An 18,760-nucleotide genomic window follows, 5' to 3' on the forward strand; every position below is an offset into this window, starting at 1 on the left:
CCCAGCCCAAGTAGTGGACACACACACACACACACACACACACACACACACACACACACTTAGAGATTTGATTTATACACACACACACCTGGGAAAGGCTGGCACAGGTTTACTAGCTATACCCCCTTCTGCCCAGACTATGAGGTAGTTTTCACTGCCACCAGCCAGCTCCTTATTAGTTACTTTAAGGCCCTTAACAAAGGGTGTCCAATCCTACTGTGTAATGCTACTATTAATCCAAATGTTATTTTGATCAAGAGACTTTTAGGAGTGGCACCAAATAAATATGCAAGTACTATCAGAACGTAAATATGTCTCACAAATATCAGCCACAAAGATAGATTTAAATATATTGAATAATAAAAGAACAGGACAATACTCAGTAAGTAATTGGTTACATCAGAGTTCAAAAATCACAGAAAATATTTAAAACAATACTGCAAGACAGTCTCAAATAAATAAAGAAAATGTCTAAGCTATACTTTACTGTATTCTTATCTGAATCTAAAACAGTTACTATACACTGAAAGCTTACTTACAGAACAACAAGCAAGCAGCAGTGGTGAGTGGATGTTCTTGTTATGTCAAAGAAATGCAAAATGCCATCTTTGCCTCTCTCAGAGAGTTCTTAGATTAATATCAAATATTACTGCTGGGATACTTGCAGCATGAAATCACTTTTTGTCACCTGACTTCAGTTCCCAGGCTAAACCCCCGCAGCAGCTAGTAGCATTCAACATCTCTCTATGAAAATACATAGACTTCAGATGTCTGCAACTGCTAAAAGACATAAAACAATAAAACACAGAACAACACAGAGAGTCCCCTAGTGTAGACATCCTGTCTCCTGTTGACTGAAACCGATAGATAACATCTCTTGTTTATGGCCTGTCAACAAAGTACTTACATCTCAGCTATTCTTAAATTTTGCAAGCTAATCTCCTGTTAAAATACATACATCTAAACAATTACAATAGTACCTCTTCAGCACATGTCTATGTAATAGGACATACAGTTCTAATATAGTGGTAACAAAAGCAATTGCATTCTGCTGATATTCACAAATGGCATATAACTATTTACAAAACTCCAGATACCTGTACTGGCAGTATCTCCTACTGTCACGCCTCTATATAAATCATACTAATATTCTCAAATGACATATAATTATTTTAAAAAATTCTAGATAGCTGGCCTGACAATGTGACAGGAGCCTTTGCTCAAAGCATCCTTCATTGTGGTGTTCTGACCCCAGAACCATAGCTAGCTCATCTGTTGACCTATGCAAATCCGCAGAATGATGCCACCTCAACTCTAAGTTGAGGAGCAAAAAAATAAACTAACAAATCTTAGCACAATCCTCACTCTACTATTCTACTAAATTACATAAAAAATCTATTGGAATGAATCTCTACAGCTATTTCTATGCTTTTGCATGGAACAACCTCCCCATGAACCTTAGAAACATTTCCTACATCCACAAATCCAGTAAAACTCTCAAAAGGTACCTTAATAGCACATGGATTTGCCTCTGTAATCATTGCACATGAACCCACCCCTTTCTCTATCACTGCCCTCTCTATTCCTCCCTTCCCTACTACCATAACTCACTTAACTGCTCTGTATTGTACAATTACCCTTTAAAGATAACCCAATATGTTATGTAAATTCATTCAAATGTTTTATTGTATATTTATTTGCTATTTTTTCTTCTTCAATGTTATAATGTCTCTTACTATATTGTACTGTGGAGCTTTATCTACATTTGCTTAACTGTTTTATTGTAAAAATTTTCACTGTAATCATCTTCAATTTTGAAAATGTTCTTGCTTCCTTGTTCTGTGGAAGTTTTCTCCCTGGAGCTCCACTGAAAAAGGGCTTTTGCTCAGATGGACTATCCCAGTTAACAAATATCAAATAAATAAATGACTAAATAAATAAATAAATATACATGCCACCTTAACTCATTACATCCGAGTGACGTCTCCAGGTGCATCTGCAGTTACCTCCTACTGTGACTCTAGGTATCAAATATTGCTTGTTCAAATTTGCATTAATAATTCCAAAACCATGTTACATACAAGTTATCAGAATATCTTATCCTGATGCATACATGATGGCAAACACAGTTGTTTTGATATTTGACCAATGTCAGTGAGTATTTGTTAGAATTGTAAGGTGATAACTTTATTTTTAAAGATTCAAGCCACGCCCACTGGGAATTAAAGGTACACACTCAAAAGAGATGTACTGGAGGGAATGAGTTTAGCTTTCCTGAAATATGTGTTTAACATAAATACAATTTTTCTCAGGGACAACTCCTTTGTTTTGTTACTACTTGTTCCCTTCCAAACTTAACCTCAAAAACATCAATTTCACTTCTGGTAAAATACATTCCTGCCATTCTTACCACATCTCCATACCCCTTACTTTTTGACTTATTTAACTGTAATCCTGCTGTACCTAAAATGTGTTCTGTTATGCAAATGATCTCTTTCATGCAATGTTTATTCTTGGCTACTAAGACCAAATCATCTGCGTATGTTAAATTAAATATAACTTTATCCCTTGCTTAACTTCCCACCTGCCATCCTCAAACCTTGATCTACTGTAAGTGTTTGTATAAGTGCATTCATTACCATTACAAAGAGCCACATGCTCAGTGGGCAATCCTGCAGTACTCCTCTTCCCTGTCTTATCTTTTTTCCTACCCATCCATTCACCATTCCAGACATACAAGACTTTTCATAAATTGTCCTCAATATCCTTCTTATTTTTCCTACCTTTCCCCATGACCAGTACTATCACCTGCCTTAGCCACATCACATACTGTTACTGGCCTTCTCCTTCTGATTATCTATACACTCAACCACTTTTTAACCATCAGTAGCATCTCATTTTCTCTTTTACCTTTAGCTCCATACATGTCTTCATCCAATTGTTCTTTTATGACCTCAATCATTCTTTTTGAATAATCTTTATAAATATTTTATTGTGAATATTTCCAATATAAGTAGTTTTCAGATTTGTTTTATTTCTTCTCTTTCCCCCTTTATTCATATAAATTGTACAATCCTCTTGCAGATATATTATTTTTCCCCTGTTATACCTTCCTCCATTCATTCATTCAATATTTCCAGAAAGACATCTTTTTCATCATCTGTCATTACTTTATATAACTTTACCGTACTCCATCTGGACCTGGTGTGGATTCTTATTTATCTTCCTTTATAGCATCCTCTAGCTCTTTCTTCTCAGTTATTTTTTCTTTTTTTCTTCCACTGCCTCTTTTTTTCATCTTCTTTGCTTTCTATACACCCCAAGTCATACTCTTTTTCTCATACATAGTCTGTACATACTTTTCAACTGCATCCACAATGTCCTCTTGTTTATATTTTAAATGGCTTTTTTCATCCTTCATTACATTCATTTTCTCCCTTTGCATCTTGATCTCTTAACCAAAATTGGGGAAACTTCTTCTTTTCTCCCTTTCAAATAATACTTTGTTTAAATATCATTACTTTTATTATTTATTTATTATAGTTAAATAATGTATTTTATTCTTCTTTAAGACTTCACCCTTTCCCTTTCTCTACTATTCTTTCACAAATCTATTTTTGCTTATTGTATATCAACTTTCCTTCTTCTATTTCTCTCTGTCTCTAATTTTAAGTGTTTTAATTAGACTTTATACACCATCCACCACTTTGTCAGACTGCCATAAAATGGCCTCATTGTCTTATGACCTTCTCACAGTTGGCCTCTGTCATTTTAAGACGTTCTGTTCCTTATCTTTTTAAGATGTTCTTTTCCTACAATTTGTTCTTCCAGCCATATTAAACATTTTCCTTCTTCTATTATATTTTCCTTCTCTCTAATTATTGCCCATACACCTCTATGAGCTGAAAACTTTGCTTCTCTAATTTCATCTTTTATTTCTTCTGTGTCATCTGTAAACAAATAATCAATTTATGTTTTATATACACTTCTCTTATAAGTATACTCTCCCCCTTTACCTGTTTTAACCTGCCATTACTTAAAACTTCTCTTAGGATTTTTACATCCTGTGCTATTTTCCCTTTCAACTTTCTTAAATTACAGTTAAAGTCTCTCACCACTATAATATATATGTTTTCTGTCATACAATTTTGAACTTCTTCAAATATTTTTTTCTTCAGTTGCATTTGTATACATATAAACTACCACTATTTAGAACACCTTCTGCCCCTTTCTTATATCCCACACTAACTGCCGCCATTATCTCTAATATTTTAATGTCCTCCATTTTAGTAATACTTCAATATCTGAACATGTATCACTCCTTATAGTCCATACCTCATGTGCAAAGACTACATAATACAGCCTCTGAAACACTTCAACAGCTTATGCATCAACACTAATGTCACTCTTCCACAATGGAAATATAGCCAGGTTCACATCCAACCCCTAAAATTCCCAACCTACAAACAACAATTGACTTCAGACTAATCTTTGTTCTTTCCACTTTAGGTAAAATACTCAAGAAGTTGAGATAAACTAATTATCTCATCATATCCAACAGTATATAATTCTCTCACAACATTAACACAGGCAGAAGAAAAATTACTGCTCTGTACACCGAGACAGACAACATTTTAAGAAAAACAGACAAAGGGCTCCTAACAGGAGCAATCTTGATTCACCTCACCAAAGCATTTGATACAGTCAACCACTTACTTCTCCCAAATTCACTCCTAGAGGTCAGCATAAACCCCCAAGTAATAAGCTGGTTCAAAGACTTTCTCAACAGCAGATACTTTAAAGCACAACTTGCAGTAACATGATCACTTACAGTACCAATTACCAAGGAAATCCCATAAGACTTTATTCTATCATCTCTTCTGCTCTCCCTTTCCATTAATAAACTCCCATTTGACCTCTTCTCACTACCTGTAATTCATTATATAGATGATATGGTTATTTACAGATCTGGCCCATCTCCCTAATTAAAGACCAGTTAGAGCAAGGCCTGTCTGACCTCAGTAATTGGTTAAGTCAACCTAAATGTTAAGAAGACAAAGATAATGCTGTTTGAAACTGCACAAAAAGTCAGCAAAGTTCCAAATGACTGGACAATTGCCCATAATAGAGGGCAGTTATTAGAAACAGTTCAATGTTTTCAGTATCTAGGAATCTGGTTAGGCTCAGCACTCACTTTTCAAAATCACAGTCGAATTACCAAACCAAAATTAAACAAACTACTCTCCTGGGCAAGAAACAAATCAATGTTCTACCCTTCCACATCCAGAATGCTCACTGCAAAGAGAAACTTTACTGGAAAATGGGGACGTATTATAAACCTCCCATGCATCTTTGGGAGTCTACTCTTTTTCTCCAACACAGAATCCACTTATAGATACATATCACTCACAAAAATCCATCCATACACCTTTATATCTTCACTCTTCTCCTCCACCCACCACCATTTATAACCTCCAGTCTTACCATTCTCTTTCATCTTCATTCTTTCAACAAAATTGCTGAACATATCATGCCTCTGAAAGGAGAATTCATCAACAGCTGTATTTTATTTTCAACTTTGTACTTGATTTTTAGCTATATCCGCGATAGTGGTGCTGCGGTAGCGTTGTCGCCTCACAGCAAAACGTTGTCCCGCTCGATTCTCAGCTAGAGCGTCTTCTGTGTGGAGGCGTGCGTGAATGGGCGTGCCTTCGTTGAAGTACGTCAGAGCTGGTAACTCGGCACGTAAAAATCCACTACCAAACATTAGCTGACCGGAGTCCCGCTGTGGCGACCCCTGACTGGGATAAGCCGAAAGACACAACAACAACTTGATTTCAGCTCTCTTAACTAATTCACATATTTTGGATGTCTTGGCTGATGTTAACTTATTTCCAGACTACAATCTTACTGTACATGCAAATGCAAGAGCATGACTCGAAGCATTTTCTTGTGTTTGTTATATATTATTAAGGTTTGATTTATGCAAATATAAGTCCGTGCCTAACGCATGTTTTATTTCTATTTGATAGTAATGTTTGATTTATGTGTGTATCCGCCGGCTGAGCCTGAAAACGGTCCAGTGAGATGACTGCTCTACCACGGTTCGCAAAAAAATACTTTTCGCACGTGTACCCTTCCCATGCCCACAATTACAAACACTAACCTCAATAAAAAGGATAATAACGTCATTGCACTTTCTTAAATAATTAAGGTATAAAATGCGAAGCATACTTCCTGCAACTCGATAAATGAAAATGGTGGATTTATTGAAAATGGGTGGAGGATGGGGTGCATTCCGTTTAATAAAAAATATCTAACACCGCTAGAATGAATGGACAAAAATGTAAACATCGATACTACAAAGATGAAAGGACAAGAGACGTTTTTATCTATTAGAATGAAATAAGTACAGGAAACAGGAACTGTACACTTTGTCTGTCGCTACCGTTTGATAAGTAAGACAGTTTTTGTTTTGTTTTTTTTTTGTTTTTTTTTTTTTTGGGGGGGGGGTAGTTCAACCGTAGGATTACCACCTGTCCCACTTTGCGAAGGACATTCCCTCTTTGGGCAGTTATGTCCCGCAAATAAATTGAAAAAAATGGCAAATGTCCTGAGATTTTAAAACAAACATAGTTCCTATATTTTATGTAATAGTTGCTTAAAACAGTCATTCTGTATCTGAAACAACTAAATGTGATAAGAAACAGAATAAGCAACTAAACTGCTACAATAATAAGTCTTTATTTGTGCTAAAAAGTGAAGTTATGTCATTTGTACTGACCGTGGGTATGTTTTGCCCTACAAAATCTGACGTTTATACCAAAAAATGTCCCACTTTGGGCATTTGAAAAGGTGGCAACCCTAGTTCGACCGTACCAAATTCCATCAGTGATCCTGCTTATGAAAGACATAGTACTGTTCTGCTAGCCTTTGACTGCCTGACACTAAAACCTAGGCAAATAATTGTTCAGAAGCAAAGCTTCCATTGTTTCCTAACCTCATGGATAGCTTTTCTGAACTCTGGTGTTTTAAGATGCCTTCTTACTGTTATTCAGATACAGATATTCCTTAAATTACCTTATGCAAGATCAGAGGTAGGTATAGTAAAACACAACTGCTGATTAAGACTGGGTGACACGATTTCATGTTCCACTGCTGCCTCCCAAGGTGAGCGGTTCCTCTACAGGTAGTAAGCAACATTCGTTTCCTGTCTGGACACATCTGTTACACAGTACTTCGGGGATGGGCGGATACACAGAATATTGCCTTAAAGCCAATATTGCCTTAAACAAAAATAATTAAAACTCTGCACACATGCCGTGTTGATCTTTTTTCCAATCGATGCATGAACCAAAACATCTTACAGTCGAAGGCGTACGTGAGGGGAAGTGACAATCATACGGCAATTTCAAGTGCTGTGAGATTGAATATATTGTGTGTAACCTGACCTGATTTTCACAGAGATGTCTTGGGATTAAAAACATTTATATGGTTTGAAACCTTCCCCTAAATGTTACTGAAAACAACTATATTCTATATGGCACAAAAATGCATCAGGATACAACAGAAAAAGTTACTGCTATACCAAATACTTTTTTAAATCTATGGCGTCGTGTCCGGTGTCTAGGAAAATACCATAATGCATGTCTCATTTTGTGCAAGTTGAAAACACACACAATAAATTCTTCCCCTGTGGGTGTGCATATATTATCGTTTATAAACATCCCCACTCGTGGGTGCGGCCAGAAATTTCAGACCCCTCCCCCACACCACCAAAAGTTTGATTTTACACTAGTATATGTATCAACAGTATATGGCAAAAGCAAGGAAAGATGCAATGCACGCATAATAAAATTCTTACACCAGGAATATTTAGTTGTACATTGCACTAAAAACAATCACAATAATTACGCCTTATTTAGGATAGAATTACTTTCCTTGGAGGATTACCTGTACTTGATGTGTACTTGGCTATACATCTTTTCCCACCTACTGGGACACCGGCCCAAGGCACGTTCATTGATGCCAAGATAGCAGTCATTGTCTTGTATACCTGTTAATCTGTGAGAGTAGGATCATGCAGATATTTAGAACCAAATGAGGCTGTGAAATTTGTGAATGTCTACAGCAAATCCCTTATATGGGGGCGTTCTGTATGGGATCTGGGTAACACACGGGTGGGTCATAAAACTGTAGCTATAGTTACGCTTTTCTGTCAGGACACTTTGGCAAAACACAAATTCAGGAACATCTTCCCCTTTTATTGTCTGGCTCGAAAGTAGGGGGATGTTATTTGTATAGTCACATTTCAATCTGTGTCTATACATAACGCGCATTTCTGTAACTTTAGCAAGTCATTCCTGTAATCTATGTATATTATCTAAATCATTTGCATTGTTCATTTGTATTTCAGTGTCACAAAATTGCTCAGAGAGCATGGGTTGTGGCTGAAAAGGGTCACTAGATCAGTCTACCTATGTGGTCAACAAATAGCAAATAAAATAAAAAAAAAAAACTTAAAGAAACCTAGCTCCAAATTGTATCTGTGCCATCGCAAACGCGTGGCCAGATTTTTTGCAGTGTCCAGATTTTTTGGTTTTCAACAAATTACTGAGAGATGAAGTCACTAAATAATGATATAAATTTGAGTTTTAAATTTCATATTCTTCAGAAAATGTGTGCAAATACAAAACATGTTGTTCTATCAGCTTTCTATGTTTATACAACCAATGTTTAAACTATGTCACTGGTTTGGGGGCTTTGTTTAGATTTCTTTCACTTACAGATTAGAATGCATGTCCCGGATTTCTCACTGCACCTGCTAGGAGGGATAGAACCGTAAAACGACTAAATCCCTTACAATATAATTGCACATCACTGCATTTTAAACCAGGGAACGATTCGCAACTATTTTAGTTTTGAAACGGTAGTAAGTGGAGATTGTATAATCATATATGAATATTTTAAAACCACAGGTGGTAATTCAGGTATTGTTATCACCTGTCCATCTTTACGCAATGTAATCTCTATATGGGTAGTTGGGGGGGGGGGGGTGCAAATGTCCTGAGATTCTAGGGCTAAAATATTTCCCAAGTTTCCTCATATAGTGGCATAAAAACTGTTATAATCTGAAAGACCTTAGTATTATACAATACAACATAATCAATTCAATTTCTACAACGGTAAGCGTTTATTTTGACAAAACAGGGATGTCAAGTCCTCTATATTGCTAGCAGGTATAGTTTGTCCTGAAAAATCTCACGCTTGCATTAAAAAAGTCTCACCATGCATGATGCATCTAACAAAGTTGGCAATCCTAAATTCAGGTGCTTGGTAAACATCGCATAGAGAAAATTGATGCAAATATCATTGTGCTTGTGTATACTTATCAATGCATTCATGATTAGACCACGCGTTGTTTTTTCAGAATATAGTAATCGTAAGTGACTCTGTCTTGGATCTTAAAACCTGGAATTCCGGAATACCATTAGAACACACAGACATATGCACAATATATTGCAAAAAATAAGATTATGTTATTAAAATAATGCTAATCAATATCGGCTAAGACAAGAGTAGACCAGCAACCTTTTAACTATTGTTTTGCTAAACAGGCAGCTTCAGTGATAGCTTTTTCTTAACCAGAGCTACAGGGTTAAGTTTGCTTTATCACTTGATCACCTTACTAGGGTGGCACAGCAAATGTAATGTACTATGCAGAACTGCTGGGGAATGAACGGTGAATCTGCAGAACTAGGTGGTGCAAACTGTGCGTAAATTTGGAAAAAGAGTACTACTAACTTCTAATTAAGATGTTGCTATACAAAACCATGAAGTAATAGCTATCATTCCATTCTAGACAGTCAACGCAAAATACCTTATTTTCTACCTGGGCGGGAAGAAAAAAGCCTCCACCTGTTTGTACAATAATTGTTAGTCCAAGCAAAGGGCTGGATCCACATGGGGCCGTTCCTACTGATAACAGGTGAGACGGGGGAGTAAAGTAACAAAAAAACATATCAGCAACTTCGAAGTGGGGGAGGAAGGTTTATTGTTTAGCTGATGTCCAATAGTACTCACGTACTTTAAGGCAGATGTCTAAGTAAACATGTTTTAAGTACAGACGGCGTGTTAAGAACAGTCTACAAGAAACTTTGTCCCACCTCCTGGGCTGGTGCAAATGGGTTGTTCCAACAAAGATCACATAAAGCTGGTGGAGCCCGGCTTTCTAGAGACAGAAGGGGTTAGTCCCTTGACAAGGGTGTTAATTTTAACCGCTAGCTAACGTCTGAACTGGAGGCGATCTCCGCTTCCACACCAAGCAGCAGCTAAGGAGTTTTAAGAAGAGGAAACAAGTTTATTGCTCGCCTGTAGATGACAGCTTTTTGCCGCAAGCAGAGATTACTTGCAAATTGTATTCTACAAGCCAACCCGTGACTTTCTGCAGACATTTAAAGTGCTACCGAAGGGACTTTTGTGTTCTGAGCTTTAAGCAAACCAGAGATGAAACTACAGATTTTCCAGGGTGCCGGTAGTTGCTTTGAGCAAAAGCCTGTAGAAGTATGTAGCGATGGAGAAGGTAGCTCACCGTCGCCCCTCTTTGCTGGCGAAGAGGAGCTTGGTTCAGACGGGGACTGTGTGGTTAACAGCCCCGCACCTGTTGCTGGTGAAGAGGAGGAGGAGGAGGGCGTGGAAGGGACTGGTGAAATTGGGAAGAGCAAGACTTACACTCGGCGCCCTAAGCCCCCTTATTCCTACATTGCCCTTATTGCTATGGCCATCCGGGACTCGGCGGGTGGCCGCCTTACCCTTGCAGAGATCAATGATTACTTAATGAAGAAATTCCCATTCTTTCGTGGCAGTTACACGGGTTGGCGCAATTCTGTCCGGCACAATCTGTCCCTCAATGACTGTTTTGTGAAGGTACTGAGGGATCCGTCACGGCCATGGGGCAAGGACAATTACTGGATGCTGAACCCGAACAGTGAGTATACTTTTGCTGATGGGGTCTTTCGTCGTCGCAGGAAACGTCTCACGAATAGTGGTCCTACTGCTGGCTCCAGGAAACAAGTCAAAGAAACTGAAGGTGTTTCTGCAACCACAGCAAACCCTCCTGTGAAGACTGGGGACCTTAACGCCATGAGCATCAAGGAGGAGTGCACGACCACCAAATTTACCAGTCCATTTGCTATCGAAAGTATCTTGAGCCGACCCTTCCGCAAACAGACGGAGAGGTTACAGCCCCCTTGGCCTCTGAACGGGACAGAACCGTTGCTTTATCACATACCTTACCGTCTACATCAGCTGCCAACCCCTGTGATGGGACCCCTTGTTGCCACAGGGGTACCAGCAAGCCATGAAGATGGGAGTGGACTGATCCCTACGTACAGATATGCTAACCTGTCCACAGAGACTGTACCTGCATTTGTAGTACAGGGACCCACCTGCGGTCAGCCTCTGGCAACTCGGCATGACCAGCTATCTAGTAAAGAAGTCCTCGGTACTGGGTTATCTGGCACCTTCCACTACCCAGCTGCTTTGCATCCCAGCTATCATCCTTACAGAATTGAAACCCTCATTGCTTAAAACCGATTAGGGAAGGATAAGCCTCCGACTAGGGAAGGATAAGCCTTCCTATAGCCCTGTCCGCCAAAGACCTTGTATGTTGCACTTTGGGTTTCTTTAACTAACCCCATCGATACTACTGTGCCTTTTAAAAAGCATGGACTTTGTTACTGGACTTCCAATGTGTCCTGAAATGCTGTGTACTGTTGTGAGCTTGACTAAGAACCAGTTGCACTGGTCTCTGTTTATATATTTTTTTATATATTGGAACAAAGTTTTTCAGGGAGTCACTACTGTATATAAATTGTAAGTTATGAGTCATTTTGCATTTTCATGATGCGTGTATTAGGTCATTTCCTGCTGTAAACGACGGCATTGATGTGCCAAACAGTAGTAGTTTTTTTAGTTTATTTATACAATGTTTTACTTGACGGAACATTTGTGTGAATGGATGGGCTTGTGGTTTCTTAACCTTGCAGTATACAGTAGGTTGACAACGCTCGAATCGAGCTATTTGATTAAACGGGTTTTAGCAAATGTATTTTGAAAACTTGACCACTGCCACCGTAAAATGATTTTTTATTTACACTGTATAAACTCAGGCACTGGGTCCTATTTTTCGAATAAAATTCGTTTTGAAAACTTATTTGTGTGTTACTGGCTTGAACTGAGCTTCAGTCACCATGTAAAGTCTGTTCCCTCCTTTGCGTGCAAGTAGAAAAACTACAGGCTTTATAAAGAGATCATATTGCTAGCAATAAAAGTGCTTACCTATGGGGCGGAGTAGTTGGAACTTGCCGTATTCACTTGTAGCAAAAAAAATCAGGCTGCCAGTAACCAAGCTTTGCACCCGCGCACATCAACTCTTTAAACCAAACATTCGCTTCTTGTGCTAACCAAACATTCGCTTCTTGTGCTAACCATTTGCAGTTCTGCTTAACCGATCCTAGTGGCGTTTTTAGTCGCCTTGTATCACTTTTTGATTTGTTGCTATAATGGTGTGTGTTTTCAGTTGTTTCCATTTTATTGCCATTGCCACCTGATGGCATTTCACGTTTTTGTTTCTAGTTTCCCAGTAGGTGGACTGTCAGGTTTCCCACTAAAATGATTTTCAACCAACAATCAAGTTCAGAAAAGGTTCAATAGAAGTTACGTTCAATTTGGATGTCTGCAAGTTGTATACTATGGGGTGGTTATTGCTTGCAATACAGTTAACTGCTATGCACTGCTAGTGTGCTGAAATCTAAACTAATTGTATCCCTTTAAAGATACAATAACTTTGCTAATACTATCCTTGGCATTATAGTATTGTCCTCGAGCATGTATAGTTATCCCTTTAATTTAGGTTTCAACGAACATTTTTGTCAGCTATTTCTTGAATTGTGTCTGTAAATTGTTTCAGGAGGTACATGGATGTCAGTAGTTACTTGTGTGGCTACTGGTCATAGTGACCTAGCATTGTGCCTTTAATGTGAGGCATGCATACATTTGCAGAGCCACCAGTGTATTTTGAAACTGGTTAACCTTGCATGCTATGAAGGTTTGCATCTGACCCACTATACTCGTAGCGAGCAGTGATGGCACCAAGTCAACTTTTTGATTTTTCTTTTCTATTCCCTTCTATACTACCCAAGGAAAATTTCCAATTCGAGATGCCCTTGCTCTGAAAGAAAGGGGAGATGTGAAGGCAGTTCCCATAAAGCCTAATGAATTGCATCAGTGGGCATTTGTGTACCCCTTTGCATGCCAGCTATACAACCAGTTACCAATAAGGCCGCTACTGATCCCCCTCCCAATGTGATCTTTGAGGGTGTAATCTAAAATGTAAGCATCGGAGAAAGGGGCATAACCTTATTTCTTCCATTCTAATGGAGAAATGCCATACAACATCTAATGTACACTAAATGGCTACGAAGTGAACTGTAAAATAGTGACAATTACCTTGGTGCAACTTTTAATGCAGTGCTTGACCCCCCCCCCCCCATTGTAGATTGGGTATTTTGAATAGTGACATTACCTGTTGAGTATTGGTGACTGCAGATGTAAAGCTGTATCCAAGTCTTATGAATTTGTATCCAAGTCTTATGAATTGGACCCTGCATAAGGCTACTGTGTTGCAGATCTGTATATCTACCCCTATCTGAGGCATTTTGCTGTGCACCAGTGACTCTTGTAGCATAGAGTACATCATGGAAAAAAGGCCTGAACTAAGTATCTGATCACAAATGTATTCTAATTGGGTAGTACTATCTGATCATACTGTGGAAAATTGTTTTACTACCAACTGTGCATATGGTTGTGTAGTACGAGTTAGACTTTGCAATACTCCACAGCACAGATGGTCTACGTAATGTATTGTCTTTGTCTATTGACTGGTTTGATGTATTCTTGCCCTTGGTAATTTGACCCAGCTTGTAAGGTCAGTGCACCTTTTCTGTTGCCAGCCTCTATACCTGGTATTCTGAGACTGTGTAGGAACTGATTTACGGTTCACTGAGACATTTGAAGCAGTTGGGAGCAGGTGTTGGTGCAGCTGGTAGTACAGAATCAACACTTCATTTGAAGTCCTAAGGATAATGGGACATTCTGTTTGTGTACTAGAACTGTGCAGAAGTGCAGAGATTTTTTTTTTGGCATCACTTGCAACTCTTCAGTTGACAACTGATCCCCACTTAAGTGTCCAAGTAGGATTGACTCCATTGAGCACACTTATTCTGTATGCTGAAAGAAAGTTACCTTTCCGGGCAAGATCTGTAATCTCATGAATCTGCAGTCTCTCTGAAACAGGACAAATATGACTGATCTGGTGGTGGGTACTCAACCAAGAAGGTTCTTGGGCAGAATGATGTCCAGCTTCATAGTTAACGGTTTGATACAGCTAAATTTATTCAACTGGCTGGTGCCTGCACCTTTCATTCTGTCATTTCCACATGGCAACATAGTTGTAGGTAAATCTGGAGTCAGTTCTATTTTCACACTGTCCACTAATTACAGGACATGCCCCAACTGGGCTAGCTAAAGCTACCAACTATATGAGCAATATACCAGGTTGCTTAATACAACACTGAACATGTCTTCTCTCTTGAACCTGTTTTGATTTGAGCATATCCATAAGATTTGCCCCTATGAAACCCCTGAGAAATGGCTACATGCCCTGGGTGCTACCTTTTTATCCTAGAAAGTATGGCCCCATCAATCTAACAAGCCTAATTTGCAGAGCAGTAGAATCTTACTGAGTCCAGTAACAGTATGAATCTGTCACGGGGAGATGTTTACTTAATTTCTCAAACTTTGAGAGAGTTAAGTCACAAGCTATAGGAAAGTCCTACAGAATGCCTCAATATGGCCATGGCTTGATACTGCTCCAATTCTAATCCAGCTTAATTTCTTGGATGTAAACAGTTATAGTAAATTGGCCGAGAAAAGCCATGTGGTTAAAGTTAACAGGTGCTGAAAGATAAGAAATGACTTCCTAGGGCTTGGTGCTGGGACCCCTTATGTTCTAAATTTGCCATTGTCTGCAAGTTGGGTGCTGTGATTTTTGTTAAGTGTTTGATACTGTCACTACACATCAAGGGCTAAACGGTAATCAATGACATTTGTTGCATCTGGTAAAAATCTCAACAGCAGCTTGCAAACTGCACTCTACTCCTATGCCAGTTGTCTGTGATCATGGTACCTTCATATAGAACCTCCTAGCCTTTAACCGCCATGTCACGACAGCTGACAGGAAGTCAACCCTGTACAAAAATGTCACTTTAGTTAAGTTGTAAACTCTGCACTAATCAAGCCAATTTCAGTATGCATCTAACCAAATGTGTCATCTACCCACTAAGTTCACTGGATTAGTTCAGTTACCAAGACGAGCTTTACATTCTTTCCCTGTACTTGACTCTGCACAGTGTCTTATGATTAGCATTCCTAAGGACTGACCCATACTGATCTCCAATACCCCCAGAAAGCAAATTAGTTTCATAAGCTAAAGACTTGATCCTCCCAACTAACACATGCTGGAAGGGTAGGTCATCTCCCACTTCTTTAGCCAAACCTTGGCAATTGGATGGACACCTATACATTCATCTTGAGCAGGAATTGTTTTGCCCTCTTGCATGCAGGATGTGCTTTATAAGGGGGTGGGTATTGGCAATGTGAGTATGGTCTGTGGGCATGAATGCCTTGCAAATTCTATGAATCTCAGTGCTGTTTAACCTGTCTGAAAAGAGAGGTTAGTCTTAACTTCAGTGGGTTACATTTCTGTAGCTCAACAGACCTCTTTCCACTATGGGATTGCATGCTCAATTTTGGGTGGTAAGTAAAGGTGTTTACCTTACAGACCTAAGGTGCAGTGTTTGATTCTCACAAGGGAGTAACTGTCTAGGCTTAAAACAACCCAAAAGGACAGTAGTACAAATCTGTGTGTAGTCTGGTAGATGTGACATTCTGTATCACTAATTCTAGCAAATGAGAAGTATTGTGAACTGGCACCTAGCAGTAGGCATTCTAATCTGCCAGCTGTGTAAATGTATCCCCTTGCAGCACTATGGATATGCCTTTATGGGCTATCCTTTCCTTGGAAGTGCCATGGTCTTCCTAATTAAACTGGAGACTGTTCACATGTGTGTGTGTATATATATGTATATGTATGTGTGTATATATAGTCCGACTGGACCATTGCTGTCCCGTTTTCAGGGGACACCCAGGGAGAAATGTTCCACCTATAAATGCTCACAGGACAAAATGATAGTTACAGAAATTTATCAAAAATGCAGCTACAATCAATACTGGATTTGGATACAGTACATTAGAGAGACACTTGTAACAACTTAGAATTTACATTTATAGGTATCTTGAATTGCACTTGGAGCAATTTATGACCATCAACAAGCATGAGTTTAGCTTGGTGTAGTGATGCATAGTAAATGAGATGCAAATAAAGAGCAGAGTAAGAAGTGGAGTAGACGGGCCAACAAATCTTCCTACTGGCAATTAGTAGGACAAAAGTGGGGGAAGAAAATAGTAAGTAGCAAAAGTAACCATGGGTGGTAGTGTAGAGCTTGTGGGAGTAAGCTCAATAGTTAGGGGGAGCAGAGTCATGTGTCTGAGGTGTTCCCTTAGCAGCAGTTTGAATTTTTATGTGTTGGTATTGAGTCCCCATATGTGGTTTGACCTACTGACCCTTCTAATTTGAGTACCTTAAAATTCTGCTGTTTGAGTAGGCTTGAACGAGTTTGCTAATGGATGGACAGTTATCGGGGTGTAACAAGGTGGAGTGTTGGTGTCAGTTGGTTGTAGGTTAATCGGTTGGCGTTTTAACCAGTTGAGATGAGAAGTATAATGCAGTGATGGGTCCTAGTGGGTTGGTAGCAAACCTGGGGGATTCTAGTTTAGCTAAGTTGCATTTTTGGATTGGTAAAAATGGGAGAGGTGTATAAGACTGGGTAGAAGGGGAGTTCTTCTAATGGCTCGAGTGAGGGAGCCAAATTTTGATATGCACTTAAGGGTGGGTATTTGCAGTGTGAGTTTGGTCTGTGGCCATGACTGCTTTGAAATTTTTTCAAATCTGTACTGTTTGGCCTGTTTGAAAAGAAATGTTAGACTTCAGTGGGTTACAGTAGCTCAATGGATCTCCCTAAATTATTCATTCAGAATACTCTAGTTAATCCACACTGTGTTATTTGAGTATTGCTCAATTTAGCATTAATCCTGGACCAGCAGCTAACACACTTTCTGTATAATGCAATGTCAGAAGAAAAATGTCAACATGGGTCCTTTTTCTGTTGTGATGTAACTACTTTCTGAAAACGTTTTAATCTGGACTTTTAAGTAGTGCTTTTATCTTTTCAGCAAATCAATAAATTGTGTACAGATTGGGAAAGAATTTTGTCTTAAGCCAGCTTGACCTTGGTGAAAGGGGCATCTTGACTGATTTGTTTTTCTGCATTTCATTATTTGTACTTGACTGGTTTGAAAAACCATGTTTATTTGGTTCAGCAGGCTTTCCTATTAATATAACAAGGTTCATAGTTAATTAGTAGGCATATAGGAGACTAGCTCAGAATCCCAATTGATCCAATGCACTGGTTAAGTGCCTTGGTCATGGTCACATAGTAGGCAAATGAAGGCTGAGAGGATCAAACCATGTACAACAGGAAATATCTCATTCAGAGTGCTTGATCCTCTATGCCATCTGCAAGGAGACTGGTTAGTTGCTGGTCACATTCACATAGAAGGACCAAGCAGAGAACACATGTCCAGTAAAGCAGAGTGGGAAGAAAGCCATCATTGTGGCTATAATTAGAACAGGATGGGAGCAAAGCTCCCTATCAAATGTATGAATGACAGGATAGCCATCAGTTATAGACTGGCTAGCAAATAGGATGGCATTCTTGTTCTATATAGTTGTGCAGGGGTAAGATAACATCTAATGGTTAATCGGAACATTATTCAAATCACATTCACAAGTCCTAAATGGAGGATGTAATGCCCCCTAAAAAAACAAACAAAAAAAAAAAAAATTGCATCACTCACAATTAGCACTTTCCCGGAAGGTTTTAAGCACATCCTAGTAATTTATCTTTCAAAAACTAACGTAAGACTATAGGCTCATCACAAAAAAGGATATTTGTGATTAGTTTTATAAGAAATTAAATAAAAAAAAAAAACAACTTTGGAGGACTCTGATATTGAATGGACTCCTATTACACAACATACAATTTCTCAAGCCATTTCATTGTTATGTACCTATATTACAATGCCCAGGAAGTCCTACTGAGGAGAGCTCCGGACATGAACCAAAAGCAAACTATGGTGGGGCATGCTGTAAGAATTACCTCTGACTATATCAGTGCACTCTTTCAATCATCATAAGGTTTTGGCTAACTACTTAAGTTGATGCTGAGAGTTGACTTAAATGTTCCCGGCCACTATCTGCTGGATGGGGGGAGGTGGGTGGTGGTTAATTATGTTTATTTCTCCACAGGATATTCAACAATTTCTTGCTGGGAAGGAGGAGCACACTTGTCCTCATCACCATTGATGGACAATCAAACTTTGGGGGGGCAGAAACCCCTCAGTTTCCCCCAACACAAAGAGCGGAGATGAGATCTGTGGGGCCCACGATCGAAGAAGGTACTAACTACAAAGGTTCAAACAGCCAGGTTGCACATCATAATAGATTCCAAGCACTGTCTGA

The 18,760-nt window shown here is 38.9% G+C and overlaps 1 protein-coding gene across 1 annotated transcript; it reads left to right on the forward strand.

Moving 5' to 3' along the window:
- Positions 1-10,253: 10,253 nt before the first annotated feature.
- FOXQ1 (forkhead box Q1) lies at positions 10,254-12,214 on the forward strand. Its single transcript, XM_044065158.1, has one exon. It carries the CDS (start codon positions 10,507-10,509, stop codon positions 11,587-11,589), a length of 1,083 nt encoding a protein of 360 aa, XP_043921093.1. The 5' UTR covers positions 10,254-10,506; the 3' UTR covers positions 11,590-12,214.
- The last annotated feature ends 6,546 nt before the right edge of the window (positions 12,215-18,760 follow it).

Source organism: Protopterus annectens, chromosome 3.part0 (assembly GCF_019279795.1).
Source record: "Protopterus annectens isolate FY-2018-M chromosome 3.part0, PAN1.0, whole genome shotgun sequence".
NCBI lineage: Eukaryota > Metazoa > Chordata > Ceratodontiformes > Protopteridae > Protopterus > Protopterus annectens.

Bases quoted from the DNA above. Each gene is read 5' to 3' on its own strand.
- FOXQ1 (XM_044065158.1), top strand. From the start codon at position 10,507: ATGAAACTACAGATTTTCCAGGGTGCCGGTAGTTGCTTTGAGCAAAAG.